General features: G+C 38.2%; 1 protein-coding gene across 7 annotated transcripts in view; it reads right to left on the reverse strand.

Annotated features, from left to right (window-relative positions):
• CACNA2D1 (calcium voltage-gated channel auxiliary subunit alpha2delta 1) overlaps positions 1-27,398 on the reverse strand; it is a 504,453-nt gene that overhangs the window by 402,718 nt on the left and 74,337 nt on the right. For all 7 annotated transcript variants that reach the window (XM_059170974.1, XM_059170972.1, XM_059170973.1 and 4 more), the window contains exon 2: positions 9,368-9,449. In XM_059170974.1, the coding sequence (XP_059026957.1) occupies positions 9,368-9,449 (82 nt within the window). The remainder of the gene's footprint in view (positions 1-9,367; positions 9,450-27,398) is intronic.

The raw sequence follows: 27,398 nt of genomic DNA on the forward strand, positions 1-27,398 counted from the left end.
TGAGGGGCTTGATCCCAGACCCTGGGATCAAGACCTGAGCTGAAGGCAGATGCTTAACCCACTGAGCCACCCAGCCCCAACCCCATATTGCATATATTTCTGACGATAACTACATCAAACTGCCATCCAAAAATCAAACACAGCAGTTCAATATTTCCCTAGTCTTTCCATTCTTTCTATTCGATATGATACAGCTTTTTAGCTGAGATAATATCACATTTCAAATGAGACATTGTCTTTAAGAAGAATATTTAGGAAGAATGAAGTCAGAATTAGAGAACCTTCCACAGCATAAATTGCTACATACTCCAATTCTTATTAACAAGAATTTGATGGTGTCGCTATCAACCTTGCATTAAAGATGGTAGAAGGGACGGAAAAAAAAAAAAAAAGAAGAAGAAGAAGATGGTAGAAAGACTAGAACAAGCGACAACCATAAACATGCCTGTGCTATTGCCATGCTACACATTGGAACAGGTGCTAATATTTAAACTGCAATACAAGGGCTCATGCCTACAACACAGTAACCAAACTACAACAAAGACTAACTTGAGCAAAAAAAGAGATGCATAGTAACAATTTTTCAGTTTTTAGCTTGGAGACATTTCACACATAAGGTGAAGAGTAAGTTTATGGTCAAGAATACTCAGAATTAGGGACGCCTGGGTGGATCAGTCAGTTAAGCCCCTGCCTTCAGCTCAGGTTATGATCCCAGGGTCCTGAGATGAACCGTACTGGGGGCTCCCTGGTCAGTGGAGAGTCTGCTCCTCCCTCTTCCTCTGACCCTCCCTGCCCATGCTCTCTCTTCCTCTCTAATAAAATCTTTAAAAAAAGAAAGAAAGAATACTCAGAATTAAGGACATACTTGATCAAGCCCCTGACTTTTGGTTTCAGGTCACGTCATGATCTCAGGCTCTTCAAATCAAGCCCTGAATCAGGCTACATGCTCAGTGCAAAGTCTGTTTGTCCCTCTCCATCCCCCCTCTGCCCCTCCCACCTCAAATAAATAAATAAAATCTTTAAGAAAAATACTTGTATTTTTTTTTTAAATGAGTACTCTGAATTAAAACAAGCATTAAGAAACATAAAATAAGAAGCCAGCTACTTGGGGTTCTTTTGTTTGTTAATCCCAGAGATATTATTTTAACCTAGCCTCTTTCCTTTTGCATATCAGGAGCTATATATGAATTGTGTATGTATTTTGAGCAGCAAATTCATATGCAATTAAAAGTGGAAGAGATCATATTAGATTCCATTAAAGTTAAATTAAAAAATACTTAACCATAGGCTGAGTGAGCTGCTTGCCTAATGTCCCTAACCCCAAACGACCCAAATTCATTTTACTGCCAACAAAAGAATTTTAAAAAGCGGCACTGTTTAATTTGCTCTTAACCATTATACCTTATTAACAAATGGCTTTTCTAAGGGAAAACTGCTACCTACCAAAGCTAATAGACAAGTTTACACATTTACATTCATTTAAAGAATTCCATACCTTTACCTTTGCCTCAAATGTCTCAGTGCTTCTAGAGCAGTTTTTCAACCTGAACGCTACAAACATATTCACCAGATACCTCTTGGGGGTGAGAAGATGTCCTGTGTTTTGTAAGATGTTTAGCCCTATCCTCGGCCTCTACACATGAGGCGCCAGGAGTACCCCCCCTTCACCAGCTGTGACAATCACAAATGTTTCCAACCAATGACAAATGTCTCCTGGGGGACAAAACTGCCCCTGGCGGAGAACCACAGCTCTAGATATAAAGACAATAACTGTCATCAGAAAATATAAATAATAAGAATCTGCACGTTGTATACCGAGAGGGTGCAGTAGCAAATAATGGTCTTTTATGCCATTCATCTTCACTGTAGAGAAGCTACTCCTTGGCTATATCATTTAGCAGTTCTTAGTTTCCATCTTCACTGTGTAGCTCAGAGACAAGAAAAGGGCACAGACAGCATTACATCATTCTCTCTGTAATTAGTATTACCAAGCCATTAAATTGCTATTTGGAAAAACCAAGAATAATCATGCATCCCTCAAGTACTAGTATAACTTAAATGTTAATTATTGATAATGGTACAGACTGGTAAGGTAAAAAAGAAAACATTGTAATAGTCTCTTACTATTACTGTTCATGAACACACAGTACTTCATTGAAAAACCTGTTAATAAAATACTGAAAGTCACTATCAGATTAGAAATCCCCTAGAGTTTATTCCACACCTTTGAAATTGAATGTAATTATACTGTTAAAAAAAAATCAACTTCTTACTTTAAAATCTCCAGTAGGAGGGTAAAGGGAATCCATATTCTCTACTGATAATACTATATGCTCTACTGATAATACTATATGCAGTCAAAGTAGATTTCTGTCTACTTAGATTAAAAAAAGTATTTTCCCCTTAAAATAACTATAATTTCAAGTTGCCTATGCAATTATGGCAATTCATTTGGTTACATTTCATCACTGAGAGAATAAGGCAATTATAAATAAAACCAGAATGTGAAATGGCAATAAATAGTTGTATCTGAAAATTAATTATACTATTCTCACAAAATAGTTCTATTAGTTTTATAAATTATGTTACTTTTATAATGGAATATGAACATAAAGCTATATTTTGCATTTAACTTTTTCATAGTATCTTTTATTGCTTTCAGGTTTCCATATTCCCTTTTACCCCTAAACCATTTCTGTAAGGAAGAGAGTGTTAGGCTCTATCTCTCTTGACAAGCAGGTAACAGGACATCTGACACCAACCAGCTACTTAGAAGCACTCCCCAGAGGAGAAAAGAAGATCTCAGCCCTTGTTGTCTCTGCACCTTGGTGATTCCCTAAGTCAAAATCACCAATGATTAATTACATTCTGCTCTAGTGTATCTTCCTTTGTAAACAGATTAATATACTAAACTCTCCACCACCTAGAAAATGAATATTCTATTGACATAAGTGACGTGACCACAATGTCAAAGTAAAAGCATCAGTCTGTTAATACCACGAGTTACTAATGAAAAGAAATTACTCACTGAAAACACTTATGTAAATACTAACTTAATTAAGAGTACTGAATACTCAATATTTAGACACGTTTCATATTGACAGCTTTAAGAGCACACTGAAATGTGAAGGTATTGATTTTAACATAACTCTATGAAATCACAGCAGTGAATCAAAAATCAGCAAGTTCTATGATGATGCCACTGCTGAATGATTTTATCTTCAAAAATACACTTCTGGGGTGGGGGGATATTTTAAAGATGAGAGAGAGAGAGAGAGAGAGAGAGGCCATGAGAGAGAAGGTCAGAGAGAGAAGCAGATCCCCATGGAGCTGGGAGCCCAATGCAGGACTCGATCGTCGGACGCCAGAATCATGAGCTGAGCTGAAGGCAGTCACTTAACCAACTGAGCCACCCAGGTGCCCATCCCCAAATTTTCTTAAATATGCTTGCATATTCTAGCCAAACATGTCAGAGACCAGAAAGAATTTGTAGTTAAGAAGAAAGCCTTAAAACAAGGTGACAGGCATAATTTCAACTCTCTTAGAAAGCTAAAAGGATATAATAATCTCTGTTAAGAAAAAGTGGGGATTCCCAGACCACCAACACAGCATTAAACTTGAAATAGAAGTGGACTATGGAGCAGTGTCAGATAACGAGGGCGGAGATTTCAAAATGCATATATTGTTATGAATAAATACAGGAATAGCCAGTGCACCTTCCATAAACACAAAATGAGTCTGGGAAGCTTACAGAGCATTAAAAAACAAAAACAAAAACCTGTAAAAGAACCTGATATCATATGTAGGATGGGAAAGGAACAGGGAAGAAAAAGTAGCAGAGAGGCTTAGGATTCGTGTGGTGTCCAGAAGGCTGCAAATGCCTGTGTCTCCAGCCACACGGAGCAGAAGATATAGAGCAAGTCAGGTCCTTATTGTCCCTGGGCCCCAAGTCAAGTGAGGACCCAGGCACGAAATTTCAGGAGCTCCTCACTCACTCAACGACTCTCCAAACTGGTGCCTCCTTCAATTCTGTGTCCTTGGTACATCACATACCTCACCTCAGTCCAATTCTGTGGGTCCCCACCACCCCCATCTGACCCCCATCAGGAAAAGAGATGTACTTGGAATGACCTGTTTGGAAAACTCTACCTCTTTCAAAATACAGTCCTCATACTAGCTGCCTAGTATCAAATTTGTTCTGCTTAGAGACGAAAGAGTTACTATAGACTTAATGTGAAAGAAAACCATCAGCCTTTTTTTTTTTTTGGTAATAAAGAGGAGGCCCTGAGAAAGCCTTGGATTCCTAAAGGGAAAGGGACAAGTGCAAAGAGAACAAAAGCGACAACAAACTCCCAGACGCTCGTGATTTGCTTGCGGTGTCATGATTTGCTCTCCTCCCAGCCCCCTCCATGGAACAGCATCACTCAAGTGGGGCAGCTGAGGCTCTCTGACCTCTTTGCAGAGTTCTATTTTGTTTTGCTCTTTTTAAACATTCAGAAGTGGACTTTATAGAAAAGCAAACAGTAGTCTGTACTTATCAACCTATCTTTTAAAAAAGTTTTTCATGGGGCACCTGGGTGGCTCTGTCCGTTCATCAAGCCCACTCTTGATTTCAGCTCAGGTCTTGATCTCAGGGTCAGGAGATCAAGCATCTGGGTCGAGCTGGGGCTTGGAGCCTACGTGAGATTCTCTCTCTCTCAAGGTCACCCAGGTGGCTCGGGCAGTTAAGTATTGGACTCTCGATTTCGGCTCAGGTCATAATCTCAGGGTCCTGGTTTCAAGTCCTGCGTGGGACTCTGTGCTCAGCAGAGTCTGCTTGTCCCTCCCTCACTGCTCCTTCCCCTGCTCTCTCTCTCTCTCTCTTTCAAATAAATAAATAAATGAAATCCTAAAAAAAAATCTCTCCCCCTTCTTCTGTCCCTCCCTCTACATGTGTGCATGTTCTCTCTCTCTCCCTCTCCCCCCAAAACAAAATCTTTTTCATAAAACAAATTCATTATTATAGAACCTATTAATTCAGAATACCTGATAATTTAGGTACTGGTTGAAATTTAAGTATGTCTTTACATTAAATATTTTATCAACTTATTATATGAGAAAATAGTTGCTGGTAAGTGTTTTATAAAGTTAAAAACTTTGGTTCCGGGATGCTTGGGTGGCTCAGTCAGTTAAGTGTCTGCCTTCAGCTCAGGTCATGGTCCTATGGTCTTGGGATCGAGTCCCACATTGCATCGGGCTCCCTGCTCAGTTGGGGGGTCTGTTTCTCCCTTCTCTGACCCTCCTCCTCCCCTGGTTGTGCTGGAGCTCTTTCTCTGACAAATATATAAATAATTCCTTTAAAAAAAAAAAAACAACTTTGTTTCTAAGATTTAGACCATCTTATTTTTAAAATGTTATCTCTTCATTAATATATAATGATCAGCCTTTCCATTTGCCAGCTACAGGAATTTGTATGTCTATGTGTGTGTATGTTTATTTCTATTTTTTTTTTTAAGATTTTATTTATTTATTTGACAGAGAGAGAAATCACAAGTAGGCAGAGAGGCAGGTAGAGAGCGAGGGGGAAGCAGGCTCCCTGCCGGGCAGAGAGCGTGATACAAGCAGAGAGCCCAAGACCCTTAGATCATGACCTGAGCCAAAGGCAAAAGCTTAATGACTGAACCACCCAGGTACCCCAATGTGTTTATGTTTAAAAGTAATAAAATGTCTTCCCTTTGTTGAAAGATTTCAAAGAAGACACAAACAAATAAAAAGACATCCTGTGCTCATGGATTAGAAGAATTAATATTGTTAAAACTGCCAGATCACTCAAAGCCTTCTGGAGATTCAACCCCCATTAAAATATAAAAGGCATTTTTCAAGAAATAGAAGAAATAATCTGAAAGTCTGTATACAGTTTGTTAAGAACAGACAATAACAATGTATTAAAGGTATGTAATATGACAGATATCATTATACCATACTGCAATACATAAATGTATCAAAGTAATACAATGTCCACCTTAAATTAACACAATGCCTTAATCATTATCAACCCTCCCTAGGCTAGTGTTTGAGGATGCTAGAAAGCCATTTTTTATAAAATTGGAAATATGTCTGATTTTAGCTATGCTGCCTCTTGGAGCTGTTTCTGGGCCTTTAGGTAAAAACTTAGCTGTACTCCCTGATGCCACTAGAAACAATTCCATTAAATAATTTGGGAAGAACTATCATTTCTACAATATTAAATATCAACCTAGGAATCTACTAAATTTCTCTATTCAACTTCTGATCCTCACTGTGGATCTAATAACCCCAAACTCTGCATAAAGTCACTCTCCACTCTGCTGCCCTTCAGCTACTCTGTGTTTTAGGTTTTCATGGCCAAAAAGAAACGGAACCCTTTGGCCCCCATCATGGACCTTTGCTTTCTAAGCAAAAGGAAAGGGGTATATGGAATCATTTATCTATACAAAATAACACTCTTCATGTGTCTCAGTATTTAAATTCTTTTTCCAATAATAGATTCTGCACGTGCACGCGATCTCTCTCTCGCTCTCTCTCTCTCTCTCTCTCTGCTCCTGTTATATAACATACAATTTTCTATTTGTATTTTTTATTTGTCACTTTATTAGGTACATGTCTCATAAACAGAACATTGTGGGGATTTTCTTTCTTCCTGTCCATTCTGTTTTTTTAATCCTAATTCAGACTAGGCCATTTATTCATTGAAGATTTGCATTGTTCTTAGTAATCTATACTTGATAAACCATAATGGAAATCAGGTGAGTTTTTTTTTTTTTAAGTGATTCATTGCAAAAAGCAGGTTCAATAAAACGGTTCACAGATGAAAACCAAAAGGAGAAGTAAGGTCAGCCAAGAAAGTGGCTTTTGAGGCTAGAGAAACAGTGGAGAGGAGGGAAGAAGATCTCCCAAGAGCAGTTTATTTTTAATCTCAAGCTGTCAATAAAGAAAGTCATATAACTTCTAACCAGAATCTGCCAATTCTCATTTCTTTTTTTCTCATTTCCACAAACTCCATCACTTTGACAGAGGCTCACTTTATTACGCTGCCCAATTTGACATTTTAACACCTTTTTCTTTCTTTTTTTTTTTTCTTAAGATTTCATTTATTTATTTGACAGACAGAGATCACAAGTAGGCAGAGAGTCAGGCAGAGAGAGAGGAGGAAGCAGGCTCCCTGCTGCGCAGAGGATCCTGGGACCAGGACCTGAGCCGAAGGCAGAGGCTTTAACCCACTGAGCCACCCAGGCGTCCCTTAACACCTTTTTCTATAAGGACAATCACTGAGGACCCCAAGCATCAGGTTACAGTAGCTCTGAAGGGGGATTTTTGAGTCCTACAGTGTCAGTCCTCTACAGAGAGGAGAACTGCATCTCTGTCAGCCTTTGGCAGCCTGGACAGAGCCTGAGACATAATCTGTGCTTCATAAGTGTTGATTAGAATTACATTTAGTCACTGTTATTCAGAAAGAACACTTTTCACTTCCCAAAACATTTCTTATCTCATCTCACAAATACTTAAGTTTCTTGAACATACTTTGGTATGTTTCTTCATAAAGTTCGATCAATACATGAGGTAACCATACATTTCAGTGTGTCCCAGGGAAGAGTACTAACATATATATATTCCTATGATAAATATTCATATACCCTCCATGAATTGACTTTTATACCATATCTCACCTCTGTGACTCATCACATTTTTGGAAAACAAAAGGTCTCATTGTATCACGAAGAACACAAGATAAAAGTACTTTCAAATTGTTGCTAGAACTGGAAAGCAAGTAGAGACTCTAATGAAATGACAATTTTTTTTTTAAGATTTTATTTATTTATTTGACAGACAGAAATCACAAGTAGGCAGAGAGGCAGGCAGAGAGAGAGGAGGAAGCAGACTCGCCGCTGAACAGAGAGCCTGATGCGGGGCTCGATCCCAGGACCCTGAGATCATGACCCCAGCCGAAGGCAGAGGATTTAACCCACTGAGCTACCCAGGCGCCCCAACAATTAATTTTTTAAAAAACTCTTGTGAAACCTACACATATAAACACTCTTATCTGGGGAAAATAATCTATGTAAGATGCTCTACTATCATTTATATGTTGCTATCATTTTCAAGAATCATTTTGGAGTGACTCTCATAGCCATTTCATAAATCGTAAGAAAAACCATATTTTAGAGTGTCTTCTTTTCTTGCACAAAAATCTTTATTACCCATCTCAATGACTCACTCTAGTCTCTAGACATGGCTATAAACACTTTCCAACCATTTTTAAAAATAAAATCTACCCTCAAAGAAAGAACATGTGTTCCCACTGAGGATATTCAAAAGAATCCATCACAGGACCTCAAGTCACCACTGCGTGAGAGATTCTAAAATATACTCTGAAGAACAGGAGCATAAAACCCCAAGATAAGTTCTAGGGGAATCTACACATCACATGAACTCATCTAAGGAGAGACTGTAGGTAAGCGGTAACGGGTGTTGAGAACGCTACATGAATTGTTCAGGAATGGCATTTTTTTGTTCACAATAACTAACAGTATCAGGTCACCAGTTAAGCATCAGTTAAGCATCTGCCTTTGACTCAGGTCATGATCTGAGGGTCTTAGGATCAGCCCCGCACTGGGCTCCCTGCTCAGCGGGGAGTCTGCTTCCCCCTTTCCCTCTGCCCCTGCCCCACCCCAACCCCACCCCACCCCCCTGCTCCTGCACTCACACATGTTCTCTGTCTCTATCTCAAATAAATAAAATCTTAAAAAATAATAATAATAACTAGCAGTACCAAGGCTCTTTGTCTGATCCCACTACCCAATTCGCATGAAAAAATCATGTCCTATTCATAATATAGAAGTGCATTTCCGGGGCGCCTGGGTGGCTCAGTCTGTTGAGCGACCCGCTCAGGTCATGATCCCAGGATCCTGGGATAGAGCCCCGCATCAGGCTCCCTGCTCGGCAGGGAGTCGGCTTCTCTCTCTGCCTGCTTCTCTGCCTACTTGTACTATCTGTCAATTAAATAAATAAATTTAAAAAAAAAAAAGAAGAAGAAGAAGAAGAAGTGCAGTTCCTATGGAGCGCCTGGGTGGCTCAGTGGGTTAAGCCTCTGCCTTCAGCTCAGGTCATGATCTCAAGGTCCTGGGATGGAGCCCCACATCAGGCTCCCTGCTCAGCGGGGACCCGGCTTTCCCACCACACACCCCCCTGCCTGCCTCTCTGCCTACTTGTAATCTGTCTTGCAAATAAATCAATAAAATCTTAAAAAAAAAAAAAAAAGAAGAAGAAGAAGAAGAAGTGCAGTTCCTAGAAGGTAGGACAGCATTCAAATCAAGGAAAAGATGAACAAAGTTCTCGGGATGTCACTCACATCAACGAGCTGATTGACTCCGCTTGCTGTTTTCGCCAGTGTGACCAGGTCTTCCTGCATTTTATCCACCCATGACTTGATGCTGCAGAAATCAGAAGACAACGTTCTATCAGATCTCTGGCAAACTGAAACCACACACATACTATACTCGTGCTGTAGATAATTCATTAAATTCCCTTTATATTTTTCTTCCCCCTCCAAGTTCCTACTATGTCCACCCTCCCAACCCACTTTTAAATTACAAAACCAATGAACCTTCAGTGGTCAGCTTCTTGGGATGCTGAGATGCCACAAAACTAAAAGAAAATGCCATAGATGTCTTGTCCAATAGGAGCGTACATGTTTCCTTAATTTTTATGAGAATTATATTAATAATTAACTACTAATTACTATATTAAATATATTTATATAATTAATTACAAATAATTACTATATTAAATAGAATATTCTATATATTTTTAATATTCTAAAAAAATAGAATATTCTAAACTGAACTTTACCCTTTAGCTTGTAAGTATTCTTAATATAATACCAAGGATGTGCTACATATAGAATATTTGAAAAAAGAAAACATAAATAATTTTAAATTTCTCATAATTCCATCACCCAGGGATAACCACTGGGAATATTTTGATGTATTCCACCAAACATTTTGATATGTTCTGGTCTTTTAAAATTCTTTCACATGGTTGAAAGCCTATTATGTAAAATTCACATCTCTGTTTGCTTTTAGGTCATATGATAAATATTCTCCCATGCCATTACAAATATTTTATAAACACTGTATTTTAATGGTCACTTAATATTCTATTATCTTTATATCCCATAATATATTTGACCATCCTTTTTTGTTAAAAGATCATCAGCCTTAACCACTATGAATTATGAAGCAACAAATATCTTAGGGTGTAAAGCTTAAAAGTATTTCATTTCCTTAGCTAAACTCTTAGATTTGAATTCTTAGTTCAAGGATGAAGTTTTAAAGGAACGTTTCTGAGCACTAAAATTATGATTGAAAGATTTCAGTTCAAATCCTTTGCATGTATATATTTCAGATTAATGAAATGGAGATCTTAAAATACAAGTTACAGATATCAGGACATTTTAGGAAAGCTTAAATCAATGGTCTTACTTCTTCCTGTCATTAGAGATATTACCGAAGAGCACACAATGTTCCTTATTCAAATCAATATAGTTTGTAATCCCTTCATATATTGCATTTATTCATGCTTATTTATTAAAAGACACATGATATGTATTCTTTTCTGCCCATGCAAATATAAGAAAACACTAGTAAGAATGGTAGGAAATGACTTATATTTGAATTTGAACTTCTCTCTACATATGTATGACATGTGTATCTATCTGTTGCCTATTTATTCTACTTCTTCAAATTTTATTAGGACCAAGTGTTCTCCCACCTTTAAGAGACCACATCTAAGAGTGGCTTAGGAAAGTGTTGTTTTAAAAATTAACTATGTATTTCATAAGTGCTCCATCATGAGATTTTAACTATGTTTGTCTTTCTTTTCCTTGGAAAGATAAGAATTCCAAGAGAACTACAATGTTACCAACTTTTTGTCAGATATATTTACATATAACAGAATTTTAAAAATTAAATGTGGCGGGGGGGAGCACAATGTAAAAAAGGGATTTCAATGAGGTGCAGATGAACATACAAAAGATAATAAACTGACAAACTAAAGAGGAACAAGGAAAACAAAGTCAGTCACAGAAAAAGGATGCAATGCTTTAAAGAAAACACAGAGGTTTGACTCACATGTGAAGCGAACTAGTTAACTAATGAAATATATAAAAGCTGGTGATACTTTCACACAAATGAAGATAAGGAAGAATATTTATTAACCAAGGCTTATAAATATAACCTTAAGAGGTAAATAATTATCAAGAATTTTTTTTAAAAAATTATCAAGAAAATAAAACAAAACAGGAGGAGAGTATGGAAAGAAATTTATAGAACCACTAAAATGAAGGCCGACACATTAATATTATATTTCCTGCTGTTTAGAAGCTGATACGTATTGTAGGGGCTAAGGGCAGGCCACCAAGATGGGCCCCAAATGGGCCACTTTGGCAAGAACACAATTTTGAGTCAAAGGCAATCAAAACCCAGTAGATTCAGGAAAAGCTCTTTACCTCCCCCTCAACTGCCTACTTATATAAGGAAGACAGCTATGACCAGAGATTCTTCTTTACCTAAGCAACTTATCTCCCTAATAGGGAACCTCCTCTCACCTTCCTGCTAATGGTCTTTCTCACCTCTGTATCCTCAGACCCCTCTCCCCTCCTCAGCTCATAAAATAAGCCTCAACGCCTTTGGAATTTCCATGTCTGTTTGGATTCCCCACAGGTATGCTATTAAATTTGATTTTCTCCAGTTAATCTGTCTCAGGTCAATGTGATTCTTAATCCAGCCAGAAGGAGCTTGAATGGCAAAATAAATCCTTCTTTCCTGATAATCCATTTGAAAAATACTACAAATACCAACTACTAATATTCTTACTACTATGATTATATAAATACAATTGTGCTCCATTTTCCTATTCAGAACAATAGATTACTTTAGGGAGTGGGCAGGAGCAAAGAGCACTGACACCATTTTTTTAAAGATTTTATTTATTTATTTGAGGCGGGTGAGAGCAGGAACGGGGAGAGGCAGAGGAAGAGGGAGAGGGAGAAGCAGACTCCCAGCTGAGCAGGGATCCTGAAGCAGAACTGGATCCCAGGACCTGTAAATCATGACCTAAGCCAAAAGCAGATGTGTAACTGGCCAAGCCACCCAGGTGCCCCCCTGATGCCATCTGCTAATTCACATCAGACTATCTCATTTCTCCACGCAGTTAGTGAACAAGTCCTAAGACCCAGAGAAAATAAATCAGCTCTTCTTAAAAATAATTCCCAACATCAACAAACAGTAACAAGTGTTATATATCCCTTTAGCTAAGAAACTAAGACACAAAGAATATATATTTTTTAAAAAAACTTACCTCATGCCTGAATTCTGATTTATGCTAAAGTGATCCAAAATGTGCATTCTAACTTGATACCTGAGTGTACTGTCACTGCTAATGTTCATCGAGTTTAATCTATTTTGGCTGAAAGCAATGGAGGACCTATCCAGTCTCCTTGCCATCCATGACAAGCTGTCAAGAACACTTCAGGGGAGCAAGGATAATTTTTCATAGATATGGGTGTTACCTGGTTTTCCTAAAATTCATAAGTACTATGCCTTTCAAACCTGGAATTGAAGATTATAATGGCCACGAAATAAGCCAAGATCCCATTCATCATGAAAGTGAAAAATTACACAACGGAAAACCCTCATATGTGCAGATTCTTTCTCAGTCTTTCTCTTTCTGGGTAAACTGTCACGCACATACATATACTCACTAAGCCCTATTTTATTAAATATCCCCAGAAGCTACTACGAAATTTTGGAGAAAATTACAGAGGATATATCCCTTTCATATAATAGGAAACTAACACAGGACTCCACAAGGAAGATTTTGTTTGCTGTTAACCCATTCAACAGATACTAAAAACGCCAGATGTAGAAATGAAAGATATATGCCTTACAATGTGGTTGGTCTTGAAATCAGATCTGGCAGGAAAAAGGCAGAAGAGAACAAAAACATGGTGGTGTAGGGGAAGAAAAGTATCTTTTTCTTATACATTTTTAAGTTCTTAACTTAAAGAATGCTTGGACAATAGAAGGCCCCTATAACAAAGGGCAGTTAAGAAAGAAAAAAAGACACATCTATTTTATACATATTTTACATGACAAGAGAACTTTCATAAGGAAATGGAGACCCAAAGAAATGGTTAAACCTGAGCATTCTTATGCTAATCCGATAAAGAGTAGAAAGTAGGGAAAGATACATAGAGACAAGAGTATGAACCATGTATCATAAACTAGAGGGAACCTAACAAAGCCTATTCATTCAGTCTTCTCTCTGTCCCTTGTCTTCAGAGATAAGCATGTTCTTCTCCCCTGGGTTTAGGGCAGGCAACCTTCCTATGAGGGAAAGGTCAGAAAGTCCTTCATGCACACGCCATTTCTCAAACTCCCTCAGCTTAAAATATTCAGTATCGTGTTTTGGGGTAGTGTGTCCTGAATCCCATGAGTGGGATACATTTCAGGACCAACAGAGAATCACTTAAGAGTTTACTCTTAAGGTAGTAGGGCAGGGAGACAGACAGGGAAGGCTCTGTGGGCTAGTAGCTGCTTGAAGTGAAATTTGAAAGACAAGTGGAATTTGACAAAAACTGAGAAGGCAAGTAAGAAAACATGAAGGCAGAGGGAATACAAAACATGGCACATGCAGCAACTACAAGTAGCCCGAATGGCTGGAGTCCAGGTCGGTTCAACAAATGGCTTCAGGTGGGAACAGGCACGGCAGGGACAAAATTCAGGCAGACAGATGGGCCAGAGCAAGGGTCTTAAATAACATTCCGAAGCATTTAGATTGTATTCCCAAAATAATGAGGAGATCATGGAAAAGGCGGAGTTAGAGAGTAACAAGGTCCAGCAAGTGTGTATCAACATGATGAAACCATTTTTTTTTTCTGATAGCAAAGAGGATGATGGCTCAGAGGGAAAATGAAAAATAAGAAGGGAAGGTCTAGACGAGTAAGAAATGAGAGGGATTTAAACCAGCTCAGTGGTAGTAAGAGGATAGAGAAAAGTAGAGGAAAGGCTAAATATAAGAAACTATTAGCTCAATAAAAAAAAAAAAAAAATCTGAAGTGTGGACAACAAGCTTTCACATAGTATGGGATGTAGACAGTGAGTGGAATTTGGGGATAATTCATGGAGTTCCTCAGTTAAACAATGATAGGACATGTTGATATACACACAGGAGAAAGAACAATTTAGAGGGACATGATTGTGTTTGCTTTTATTCGTTCTATTAGACATGTTTCTGAGAGATCCATGTGTAGGCAACTGAATATACCTGGGTTGGAGTCCTCACAATTTCCAATAAGAATATAAAGATTTGCTGTTTCCAGTGTATATAGAGAACATAGGTAAGTCAATATCTGACTCCCAAAGGACAGTGTACAGAAGGAAGGAAATACCCAATACTGAACTCTGTAAAATAACATTTACAAGAAGGGACAGAAGATCTGAGTAGTAGCAAAAGAGAAGGGAATCCAAGAGCAGTGATTTGACAAAACCCAGAGAAGAGGAAAATTTCAAGAGAGGATGTAGTTATGGAGTCATCAAATAAGGTGGGAGAAATTTATCCAAACCTTACATGTAAAGGTAATGAGGGAAACGGTGTGGAATCTAGGAGAGAAGGGAAAACAAAGAGCACCTAGAAAAGAACGAAGAACAAGGAGTACTCACTTTTCTTTTTTTATTTTTTGAGATTTTTACTTATTTATTTGAGAGAGGGAGAGAGAGCAAGGGGCAAAGGGAGAGGGAGTGCGGCAGGTGGATTTCCCAGAGTGTGGAGCTCGACACCAGGCTCAATTCCACGACCCCAAGATCATGACCTAAGCCAAGTCACATGCTTTACCAACTGAGCCACCCAGGCACCCTTATTTTTCTTTTTTAGTAGGAAAGATTTAGGCATCTTTCCATGTACAAGGAGAACAACAAGTAGAAAAGGAGACGCTGAAGATTCAGGAGAGAACGTGTACTATATTGACGGAGCAAGGTCCTTCAGAAGCTCTAGATCAGGGCTGTTCCTGCTCACCCCCCCCCCCATATCCAAACATAAAGGTGGGGAACACGTGAAGAAATAAGCATAACCCAGGAGAAGCCTAATCCATGGCTAGAAGGGAGGATAGCTCCCCCATAGAGATTGGAGGGAAAATATAAAAGCTTTGGGGTAAATGGAAATAACCAGAGCAACCTGATGAGAAAGCTGAGACAGTTCTACTTACTGGCGTCTGTTTCTTTTGTAATAGAAGAGACAGTCATCTGTTCAGAGACAAGCAGCAGGTATGAAGGTAGGGTGGTTGGAAAGGAAGTTGGACATTTAAAAAGAGCTAGCCAGAGGTTATTTAAAGATGTGCCCTAGACTGGAGGTCATCACTTTCTCTGGTACTAATCAGCATAAATGTGTGAATGTCTTCACCATCTCTTGACTGGAGAGGGAAAGATGAGAGAAAAAAAGGCATTCAGATGAATATGGGGCAGATATCAGCATGTAGGAAAGAAGGAGAAGGACAAGTGAATTCAAGGACCTGAAAATTTCCAGATCTCTATGCATTCTAAATAATAAAGACAACCAAAAATCTCATTAAAATGTTACAGTATTTTATTTATAAAAAAGGTTTATTTTCCTTTTCTTTTTTAAGATTTTATTGATTTATTTGACAGAGATTACAAGTAGGCAGAGAGGCAGGCAGAGAGAGAGGAGGAAGCAGGCTCTCCACTGAGCAGAGAGCCTGATATAGGGCTCGAGCCCAGGACCCCAGGATCACAACCTGAGCCAAAGGCAGAGGCTTTTAACCCACTGAGCCACCCAGACATCCCATAACAAGGTTTATTTTCTAATCACCAAGGAACCTCATACACTTCCATGTGTGCTGACTATCCTTTTCCATGTTCTATGTTTGCTCTCTAACCTCTCCCTGAAATTAACCCTCCACATTCATTGTGATGGAATAATTCCACAAGTACTGAACTATCCCCTTTCACAACCTCCCACACTAAAGATTTTCTCCTCTATCCACTAAACACCAGAAGCCTTTAAATATTTGAGTTTTGTGTTTATTCTCCTGTACACTTTCCAGATTAGATGGATATACTTTTATTCTCATTCACCACTGAATCCTCACTATTTTTATTACAGTGTCGTGCAAATAGTAGGCACAGAGATATTTAACGAATACATAGAAAAATGTGTTAAAATGAAATATAATTGCATTACTGTGTCTTTAAGAAGCACAATTATCTTTACTTAAGTAGAGAAAGTGATTGATTTGCTAAATCTCTTCTTCTCTCCACAATCCACATCAGAAAAAATGAACTGCTGGACCCACGCATCCATACAAAACACCCACTTTTCAAAGTAGCAAATTTTCAAAATATGACTATTATAAGGAAATTATTAAAACTCTAAAAGGAACACCTCATCATTCCAAATCTTTCAAGTATGTAATGAATGTCATAGGGGGAAAAAATAGTCTCATAATCCTTCTCTGCCCCTACAATAACTCAGAGTCAACTAGCAGAATATGTCGTCAACAGATGATGTCTGCAAACTCACATTATACTGGAGAACGCACTATGAGATCTCTAAATATTAAGACAAATATTTTGTTCACTAGTAAGATAATCTTTTATATCCTGGACTTCATTTCACGGTACAGAAAGAGCCCAAATTTTTAAAAGCAAATACATAAGATAGTCAAGTTTTCACTAAATTTGAAAAAAAAAAAAAAAAAAAACTTGCCAAGCAATTAATACTGTTCCTTTTGAGATCAGATTTGCCTGTTATACAGCTTTCAAAAGGGTAGTCCCTAGTTCAGGAAACTCCTTATTTAAGAAAAAAATATATATATGGTAATCCATTTTATTTTGCATGCATTTGAGGAACATCAAATTCAGAACAGCACAAATTACAGCCCGTTTAATCTATTGTAAAGTGTAGTAGTTGAGTAAGAAGTGTCAAATCTACATAGTTATCTATTTAATTGTTTTAAATGCTACAGAAAGAATTTGCCTTTTTACTGGTTGAAACAACGGAGCCAAAGGGATAGATAAGAATTGTTACAATAGGTCCTACCAAGACTAACTGTCCTTCCTTGCTCTATTTTATGTGGTAAGTCCTCTAGAAAAGAGAAGGCTATATATGAACCCACTGCTATTAGCAAGGAGAGAGTAGTAAAACAGCCATCTTTCTTCCACACCCTCCTTGAATTACCCTATTAGCAATTATCATAGAGACTAAAGCAAAAGAGGAATCCGAGATACACAGGAGAAAGGGAAGGGAGGGGCTGTTCCAGTAAGGAGGAGGGAGAGAGTGAGAAGTCTGCAGCCTTTAAGGTCCTTGTCCTAAGCATTATCTGCTGATGCCACTATTCTTGAGAAATCATTTTCTTTTTAACCCAAGGAGGGAAGAGACATAGTTATCCCCTATGGACCTGGGAAACAATTAGAATATCACAAGATCTGACAATCTGACCATTTCAGTTGTGGTGGTATATATAAAGAGCTTATTCATAAATTTGAAGTAATAAGATCATATACTTCAAAAGTGTTCTACTTTCTATAAATATCCCACCAATGCCACACTGCTTTTTGTTATGTAATAAACCACCCACAGTGTTCCTGTAGTTGGATAAATATAACATAAGTAAGCCAAAGATGTAGATAGCCCAGACACACTATTTTGCTAACTAGGCATTTCTTATAATGTAGATAACTATATCATTAAATTCTTTTTTTTTTTCCCCCAGTGTAAAAGGAGTATGCTTGATATCTGCTTTAAATCTAGAATTGTTTGTGAGATGGGTGTTATGCCAGGAATGTTAGTTCCTGAAATTATTCTCAATTGAAACCATTTTCAATAACACTGCTGCTGTTTTTAGAAAGCTGTTTAGACTTGTGAAATGCTTTAGTATTCCATTTTTATCTAGAGTCAATCCTGTAAGAAATGCAGAAAGGGATGTGAATGTGCTAATCCCAGTGCAAAGGTAAAAGTCCTTGACAGTAGGAAAAAGGAGGAGGGGTTATCACTAAATCAGATTTTAAGCTGTTCATGTTCCTCTGCCTTCATTTTCTATTGGCCTTTTGCTGTTCCTGCATGTGTGTGTGTGTGTGGGGGGGGGGGGGTTGTTCAATCTGTGTCATAAATATAACATTCCTCACTCTCAAAGATCAAAGGTTCTTCATACCTACTCCTTATACTATCTTGGATTGATTTTTGTTTTATCCAAGAATTTTTTCATCGTTTCTTTAGTGAATATATTTTGCCTCAGCTCCAGGAATTTGCTTCTTGCTTCCAAGACAACCAATGCGCCATACACTTTAGGGCAGGTATGAACGAAAGTTCCATGGTTCGCTAGAAGGGGGAGGGGTGCTCCTGTGAGATATTTGGTCTCTTGAGGCCCTGAGAGTCTTTTACCCTTCCCCTATCCCAGTGAGTTACAACCTCCAGTCTCGTCCCTCTAGCTTGGGACCAATGGAGGTGTCCCACGTGGGCCACGCAATCTGCTACTGGTATTCTATAAACGAAATCAGCTGCATTTCTATTTGCTTATTACTAAACCTCCATGCGTCTTATTGAAGATCTCCCCTTGCACTGTTTATCTGTATTTTTTTTTCAGTCATTGCACTGTTCCCAAAACTTATTCAAGCCATATTCAAGCATGTGAATATTATGTAATGTCCTGATTAAAAACGTCCTTATTTCTTTCTTGTCTGAATTATGAACTGCGCGGTTCATAATATTTTCAGTACTACCAAATACTCAAGTGCTTATTATATTTGGATTCTAAATGGCCAATCCAATTCCCTGTATGGGTCAATATCTACAGTCAAGCCAGTTCAGCTGCCTCACAATCATGGCAGTTTTGTCATGTTAGGCAATCGTGTTTTCCACACACCTGAAATTACCGAAGTCCCCTCAGCTCCCAAAATTCATCCTTCAAGTCTGTACTTAGATCCTACTTCTGGACATCCCAAGTCCTCAAAGCCTCAGAAATTGTTCTTTTCCCTACGTTTCTAAGATTTACATAGCCTGTCCTACAAAATGGCACACACGCTGATATAGGTCTTATGTTAGTATTATTCTTCTCCAGCAATACTTAATTTCAGGGAGCGGAGAGGCCACAGCCTATAGTTCTGTATTCTGAGAATATCTAACACAGTTCTACGCATACAGCAGACACTCAATGGATAATAGATAATATCCGTTGAGCGTCTTAAGTGTGAGGAGCTGTTCTAAACAAGTCATGGGAACATGCTCTCATTCTTCCAAGAATCTACAAAGCAGGTATGGCGTCCTACTTTTCAGTTAAGGAAACTGAGGTATAGGGAGGTGAAGTTACTTGGCTAAGATCAAAGAGTTAGTAAATGGCAAAGTGGGATAAATATCCCTAAGAAGCCAACAGAGCATACAGTCTTAATGAGTGCTAATTGACAGGGTGGTCGGAAACATGGCTTGGCTCTCCTCATTAAACCACCAGACAGGAGGCCTCAACTCTTCTCTTATCAGAACTCACAAATGTCTCCTGTCATATTTTACAGAGGGTCAGAGCCCTGGGTTCTAAGTTTGCTTCACCGATGTAAGGAAAAGAAATAACAATTACATAAGTCTTATTTTTATACGGCAAGAGAAAAGAAAATTAGGAAATGAAGATTTAAATAATTGAGAAAACTCAAATATTTTACTCCTTAAGAAAAATTTTGTGAAGGGGCACCAGGGTGGCTCAGCTGATCGAGCATCTCACTCTTGATTCAGGCTCAGGTTGGGATCTCGGAGTCCTGAGCTCAAGCCCCAGGTAGGGGCTCTGCGCTCAGCACAGAGTCTGCTTGAGATCCTCTCCCTCTTTCTCATTCCTTCCTCCCTCCCACTCTCTCTCTCTCAAAATGAAAAAATAAAAATCTTTAAAAAAAATTTTTTTTGTGGAAATATGCACAATTACTGAAATGCCATCATTTTTCCTCACAATGTTTTTTTTTTAAGATTTCATTCATATTAGCAAATAAATAAGCACTATTTTTTTTATTTTCAAAATCATGAATTCCTCTGCCTTCATTACCAAAGCATGGTCGGTGTTAGGTACACAGCCATGGACTCTCCTGTTATTCACAACATGCACACAGATTTGACAAGTAGCAGGTTAGATGTAGAGTCAGCCCTGCTAAGTTTCTAAATAGAAAATATTCTCAAAGCAACATGAAATCCTTCAAACAGGGATGGAAGATGTGACTTTCAGCTGGCCTTCATTGTCTTCATAATGAAAGTTCAGATACACAAACAAACCCAAGTATATGAAAGCCTAGGCCCAGACTGACTGGTGGGGCCCTCCTTGTAAAGACAGCCCATAGGATCATTTGTCTGGCAGCCTTTCCAGGACAGAGTTTACTTAACAACCAAAAAGCTGCCAATGCAAATTTATTAATTTGCAAATGCAACAAATAAGAACTCGCCTTCTGAAAAGCATCAGAAAGGAACACGGCAAGGGTGGCGTATCCCCAACTTTCTAAATTCCTTTGCCATAAGGCGCAGAAATTCTAGGGGAAAAAAAAATGGAATGAAACCTTCAAATTTGAAGTGATAAATATCCTTTCAGCTCCAGAAAATACATTACAGTTTAATTGCTCTCAACCTTTTTGTCCCCACAGACACGTGCTTCTCTTGGACCCCCCCTTTGCCTAAGCAACGCATTCGTGGCCCTTGCGCTCCTGAGGGTCTGGGCACAGTGCGCATGCCCAGCACGAGACTGCTGCGTGTGGGGGTGTGAGAGCCAGCTCTCCCTCCTGACCTGCTCCATATAAACAGAGCTAAACTGGTTGTTTTGATCAAATCGTTTTTCTCAGTTATCGCCATAAAATTAACAATGAGAATTGTGCTTAAATATGAATTTATGCTTATCAAATAGTGAAAACCTGAACAATTTCTAGCACTATCAAAGAACTCCTTGCAAAGAATACGAACCATCAGTGGAAGTCCTATATAAATATCAGAGGAAGACAGGAAAAGAAATTAGTTCTGGTTTCTTAGTCACAATTTCAAACATTTTTTATTTGAATTAAATTTTCCAAATAATGTAATACATGTAATATTTGGTGATGTTTAAGTTACAGCATTATAAAATTATGGGCTTTTATGTATTGTATGTGAAAAAAATAACTGAAAGTCAAGGCAATTAAATAGAAAAAATTATCAGGGAGAAAAAGCACTTTATGGAGCTAAATCCAACTGAAATGCCTATGTCATAGCCAGTAAATAAAAAAAAAATTAAAAATTAAAAAAAAAAGCTGTGAAGCATGATTCACATACCTATAACTACTTAGAAGCCCTTTTTAAATCCATGCTTAAAACGTGAATTTTCTTTCTTTTTTTTTTAAGATTTCATTTATTTATTTGAGAGAGAGAGCAAGCATGAGAGGGGTAAGGTCAGAAGGAAAAGCGGACTCTGCTGAGTGTGGAGCCCACATGGGACTCGATTCCGGGACTCCAGGATCATGACCTGAGCTGAAGGCAATCACTGAACGAACTGAGCCACCCAGGTGCCCTAAAATGTGAGTTTTCTAGGTAAATTTTTATTATGAGATGATTTGCTATCACTAACCAAAAAAAAAAAAAAAAGCAATAAAAAAAATTAGCCCTGGATCTATTTTGCCTTTCAGGAAGCAAATAACACAATGATTTCTGGTATTTAAATTATTCATATAAAATATAAAAGAAAAACTTCACAGTGCAATGGTCAATCTCCTTATAGAAACTCCTAATGTTGTTGTACCTTCCACACTGGAAATAATTCTTCTGCAATTAGAAAGGATCTCATTGAGTCATCCAAGAAACAACGGCAAGCATGTCAGAAGCCCCAGTGAACGGAGGACACCACTTTGGTAAGATGGCGCGCCTGTGTAACCCATCATCTTTATGAAATAGGAAGGAATCATGGAGCAGCCAGTAACATGAATTAAACATCAACCATCAGAATGAATCGTTGCAGAATTCTAATTTTTTTTAACAGCCGTTCTGTCACTGTTCCTGGTGCTCCGTTCTGCGCACATCCCAATGTGAATTTCAACAAGCAGTTTTAAAATGGACCACCCCGTCTGGTAACGTGGAAGTCTACAGATTTCTAAAGCCAGATGTGTGACTCATATGTGACTCAGCGGCCTCCCACAGCTTTGACAGCCCATAGTGTCTCTCTCTGAATGCTCCCTCTGCACGAGAGGCTGAATGGACTCCACATATTGCTACTCAGAAAATACAAAAGGATTTGAGTGTAGGCAAACTGTTAGAATACATACTACCTGTTTTAGGTCACCTGTAGTAGTAGAAGGAGGGGGGAAAGCCCACTGACACATCTCTTACTGTGTGGCGGGCTGTCTTTTCCGCTATCCCTGGTGTATCTCCCCAAGGTCCAGATCGTCCTCGCCTATCTCTTGATTACATCAGGGAGATGGCAGCCCCGTGGGAATTTACATCACCTAGGAACACCGTGTAACTAAATCTCTAACTGAAGTTATGTATCCAATGACTGTGGGTAATAAGCGTTATTTTCAGTTCTAGTAAGTACAGAAGAAGGAAACATCTTATTCTTCCTGTCCAGTTTCCTAGTTAGTAGAAGCTGCCCATATACACTACCCATGAAAAATTATCATGCCAATTCTCCCAAACTCTTTCTGTGACAGGCATTATCACCTTACTAACAACCTTGTTGTTTGGGGACAGAACTAAGCTCTTCTGGGGACAAAAGAAACTGTGGTATATCTATCTTATAAATTGTTAGGCAGTCATCTAAATAAGATTTAGTTTTTAATATACATTCTATATGGCTTGATTTTTTAATGATGATTATTGATTAGGAATTTAGGACTAAAATTATAAAAATTTCAGAAGAAAATTAGAGATGTCTTTAGACATCCAATTCCTAATGCCTAACCAAAAGGAAATAGATACAACAGACTTAATTGTGACTATATGACTGCCATTTTTAGTGGCCTTTAGACTTAAACAGAATGAAAGGGGTGAATAAAAATATATGGATATCATGAGCAGAATGAGAATCTGTATCTCCTCCCTGGTATTAAGAGAAAAACAATCATCAGCAACTAAGGGCAAACAGATGATAATGATTAATAATCATCCAGGTAAGTTTAATAGAAGCATCTTTCTCACCAAGTGGTAAGTTCTAGGACCTAGGTTTGGGGTTTAGGAGTGGACTGGAGTCTGCCCTCCACCCAGGTTTTTTGGACTAGATATCTGAGGAGGATCTAGCACCTCGAGTCCTAGAGCAAAGCTGGAGTCAAGAATCAGAGAAGTAGCCCACAGGCATAATGGTTCAAAGGGGCTAGGCAGAAAGAATGCAGAGCTCTAGGAAGAGAACGGCAACTAGAGACAAGCACACAGCAAATGCCAAAAAGAGAGTAATAACTTCAGAATTATGGATCAAAAAAGCTTTCTCCCAAGAATTTCATAAGCTGACTGAGGACCTATCAGTAGAGTCTCTGCTTTCTTGGCTATCTCTGGATACAAAAAGAGCTACTAAAAGCCCAAACTGGTTAAGAAAGGTGGCTATGAAGTTTTGTTTAAAGACCTCCACTCTCTGTGTATCATTTCTTACTCTGAAATCCCAACACGTGGCATGCAAAATGCTACCACAATGTGAAATTAATTTGGTTCTCCTATTTCTTTAGGACAAGTGAAGTTAAAGAAGTAAATAAAATAATTTATGTAATAAATATTTATTATTTATTAATGATCTTTATGTTAACACCAGGGCTCAAATTACATACAGCAAATTATGAAAGCAACCAAACTGTCCATTGATGAGTGAATGGATAAAGAAATCGTGGGATATATATATATATACACACACACACACTTACATATATATGAATATCATCTAGCCATTAAAAAAAAATGAGTATGTTCTGCCATTTGCAACAACATGGGTGGACCTTGAAGACATGCTATGTAAAATAAGTCAGACAGAGAAAGACAAATACTGTACGATCTCACTTATATGTGGGATCTAAAAACAACAAAAAACCAAAGCAATAGAAAAAGAGATCAGACTTGGGGGTACTAGAAGCAAAGGCTGGAGGGAGGCGGGTGGTGAGGAAAGGGAATTGGAGAAAGGGAGGGAACTGCAGAAAGGTGACCAAAAGGTACACACTTCCAGTCATAAGATGAATAAGGACAAGGCCCATAATGTACTCCACAATGACTACAGCAAACACTGCTGTAGGATATGTAGGAAAGTTTTTAAGAGAGTAGATCCTAAGAATTCTCACCATAAAGAGCAAAAAAATTTTTCCTCTCTTTCTTTCTTTTCTTTTTTTGCATCTGTATGACAGAATGGATGTTGTTAGCTGAACCTACTCTGGTCATCATTTCTCAATATATATAAATCAAACCATCATGCAGTACAGGCCTCAAACCCTTACAATGATATAGGTCAATTATCTCTCAAGAAAGCTGGGTAGAAAAATCAGAGACTTATTCCTCAATCTCTCAATCAAATTCCTCCTGCCAGATTTTTTTCAGAAAGTCCATAGAATTCACTTTGGATAAATTCAAGAACAGGGTATCCATCTAAAGAAAACACCTCTGTCAGAATTGTGGGAAAGGTGCTCTAATTTCCACCCAAGCGGTGTACTCTAGGTTTACTCTTCGGACTTAACCAAGGGGGCAGTTTGTGAAATGAATGGGCAGAGAAGAAAATTAAAGGAAGAGACTCCATGGTGCCCATCACAGTATCTTTCCTTTTCATTAGAGAAATCCAGAGGAGTGAACAGAGCTGGGAAGCCCAGGGGAAATAACATGCTCCTGATTAACCAACTCTCCCTGAATCTGTACCACAGCCACCTGGTAGCAGATAAGATTAAATGAAGGAAAATGAAACTGAAGAAATTGAAAGAGATTCAATGGACCCAAAGGAAAAGAAAGAAATCAAGGGAAGGAATGAGGAAAAGGGACACATGGAGTTGGGAGGAGTGGGGAGGAAAGCAGAAAAATAAAGGAGACCAGAAATAAAAGCACATTTTTTTAAAATGAACGTGAACTTTCTTTTAAAAACATTGAAAATTTACCTTAGCGCCTTTGAAAAAAATTGGCTCCTCACCAAAACCTTAGACAGTGCACAATATATCACTTTCAAATAATCATTGCAACTTTTAAAATATGCAATTAGCAGTCCTAAAGACTAAGAAGATATACAGCCTTTAATCCAATTACAATGGAACATATGGTTGCTTTGGTCTATTCAACACAGAACTGGGAAGGCAAATCTCTTATAAGATTTTATTTGTAAGAACACTTTTTGTTTAAATTTAATTTATTATTAAGAAAAGTACTGTTAATTGATCTTTATAGTTCAAGTATACATCTTTTCAGGGTGGATGAGGGATTTGAATAACATTGATTTTTGCTATACAGATCAATGACAGATCAATAAATGAATGGTGATTTGTTTGTAGCAGTCATTAGGTTGGCTCCGTGCAATGGAGTTCACATTTGTGCATCTCTAAATCTTAGCCACTCTTACAGTTACACATTTCCTTAAAATCTTAATTATTTCATTGCAGCAAATACTGAAAAAGCTACAGAACACACTATTTCTAAACCTTGGGCAGCCAATTTTCACATTCTCTTCATGAGTTCTATGTGACTAATAAGCAGAGATTTGAAGAAGGGCTGAAATTATGTTATTTGATTTGCATAACCCTATTTTCTGCTGAATACAGTGGATGACACAAGAATTGGGTAATCAAGCTAGTATGGGGAGGAGCCTTTGGTTGTTCTCTAAAATCCTAACTGGGGGTATCTTAACTCCTTAATATTTCAGCTAATGAACCAGAGAAAGCTTTAGCACTCAGACTCGATGGAGAGACAATGAACTCAAATGAGAAATAACTCCTGAGCCAGCCATCGTCTGCCTACCATGTTTTCCTCCATGTCTTCTCAGTCCTTCCCATCCCTTTAGGCCCCATGACCAATGTCACCTCCTCACAGACACACTCCTCGCCACACTAGCTGAATCCATCACTTTGTCCTGCCTCCTGTCCCTAACATCGGGCGTTTATGATTTCTTCGGACACTCACAGTCTTGCAATTATTACATTTACTTGTTTTCAGTCTCTTTCCTCTAATAGAATGTAAACCATCTAAGAGGTCTGTCTTATCTGAAATCAAAAGCACTTAGCTTTGCTGGGATAGCAAGATTGCCCAATAAGATATTAAATAAATAAATGTACAACTCTTTGGGGAAAAGCACAGAGAAAGTCAAACTGAGATATCTACATTTAAGCGTGAGGTAGGGTAAACAAGGCTTCCACTGAAGAAACATCGTCTTAAATCCAGTAACTCGACTTTTGTTTTTTCTTAATGAAATGGAGAAGAATGGGTTAAAAAAAATTCTTGGCTGACACAGAGACCATAAAGTTTCTATTAATGCCATATGCAAGTAAACTTAGATTTCAAATTCTGAATTTTCATACAAATGCCCATTATTTCAAATCCTTTTGGAACGAGAAAAATAAAAGAAACCTTGTGGAACGCCTGGGTGGCTCAGTTGGTTAAGCAGACGTCTGCCTTTGGCTCAGGTCATGATCTCAGGGTCCTGGGATTAGGTCCCCCAACTGTCACCTTGCTCAGCAGGGGAGTCTGCTTCTCCCTCTGCCTGTGGTTCCCCCTGCTTGTGCTCACTCTCTCTCTCTCTCTCATTCTCTGACAAATAAATAAACAAAATCTTTTTTTAACTAAACAAATAAATAAAAATAAAATAAATGTTGTTTCCCTATAGCAAAAATCAGAAAATTCAACAGGAATGAAGCCAATGTGTCAGCAACTACTGATAAATCAGAGTAACAATTTGTGGGCACTGTCCACCTCTACCAGCTTTGATCCAGGGATACAAACCACTAGCAATTTGCTCGGCTATGAGACTTCAACTGCCGGCATTTGATGCGATTATGGGAACGCACTACATCACTTGCAGAAACTTCGACCCAAGGGACTGCAGAGTTATTTCCCTATGAGGCTAAAGTATTGGCATACTAAAGTAAATATTTAGATTCTTCAAAGAAAAACAGCCACACAAATTGTGTGGAAATACACCGAGGTTACTGCTTAACACTGTATAGCTTTGCCAATTGTTAAAATTACTTTTTAAAGCTCATTAAGTTCTATGAAGCAGGAAAAAATGACTCCATAGCTGATTTCTCATTCAAAGTCAAAAGGAGATTCTGAAATTAAAGTGCAAATAGATTAGCTCTATTTCTGCATTTTTAGACTGTAAGCAAATCAATGGACCATTTTACTTTAAATTGATAGAAAATATAAATTCCAAGAAATATATAATTTTA

Source organism: Mustela lutreola, chromosome 4, assembly GCF_030435805.1.
Source record: "Mustela lutreola isolate mMusLut2 chromosome 4, mMusLut2.pri, whole genome shotgun sequence".
Lineage (NCBI taxonomy): Eukaryota > Metazoa > Chordata > Mammalia > Carnivora > Mustelidae > Mustela > Mustela lutreola.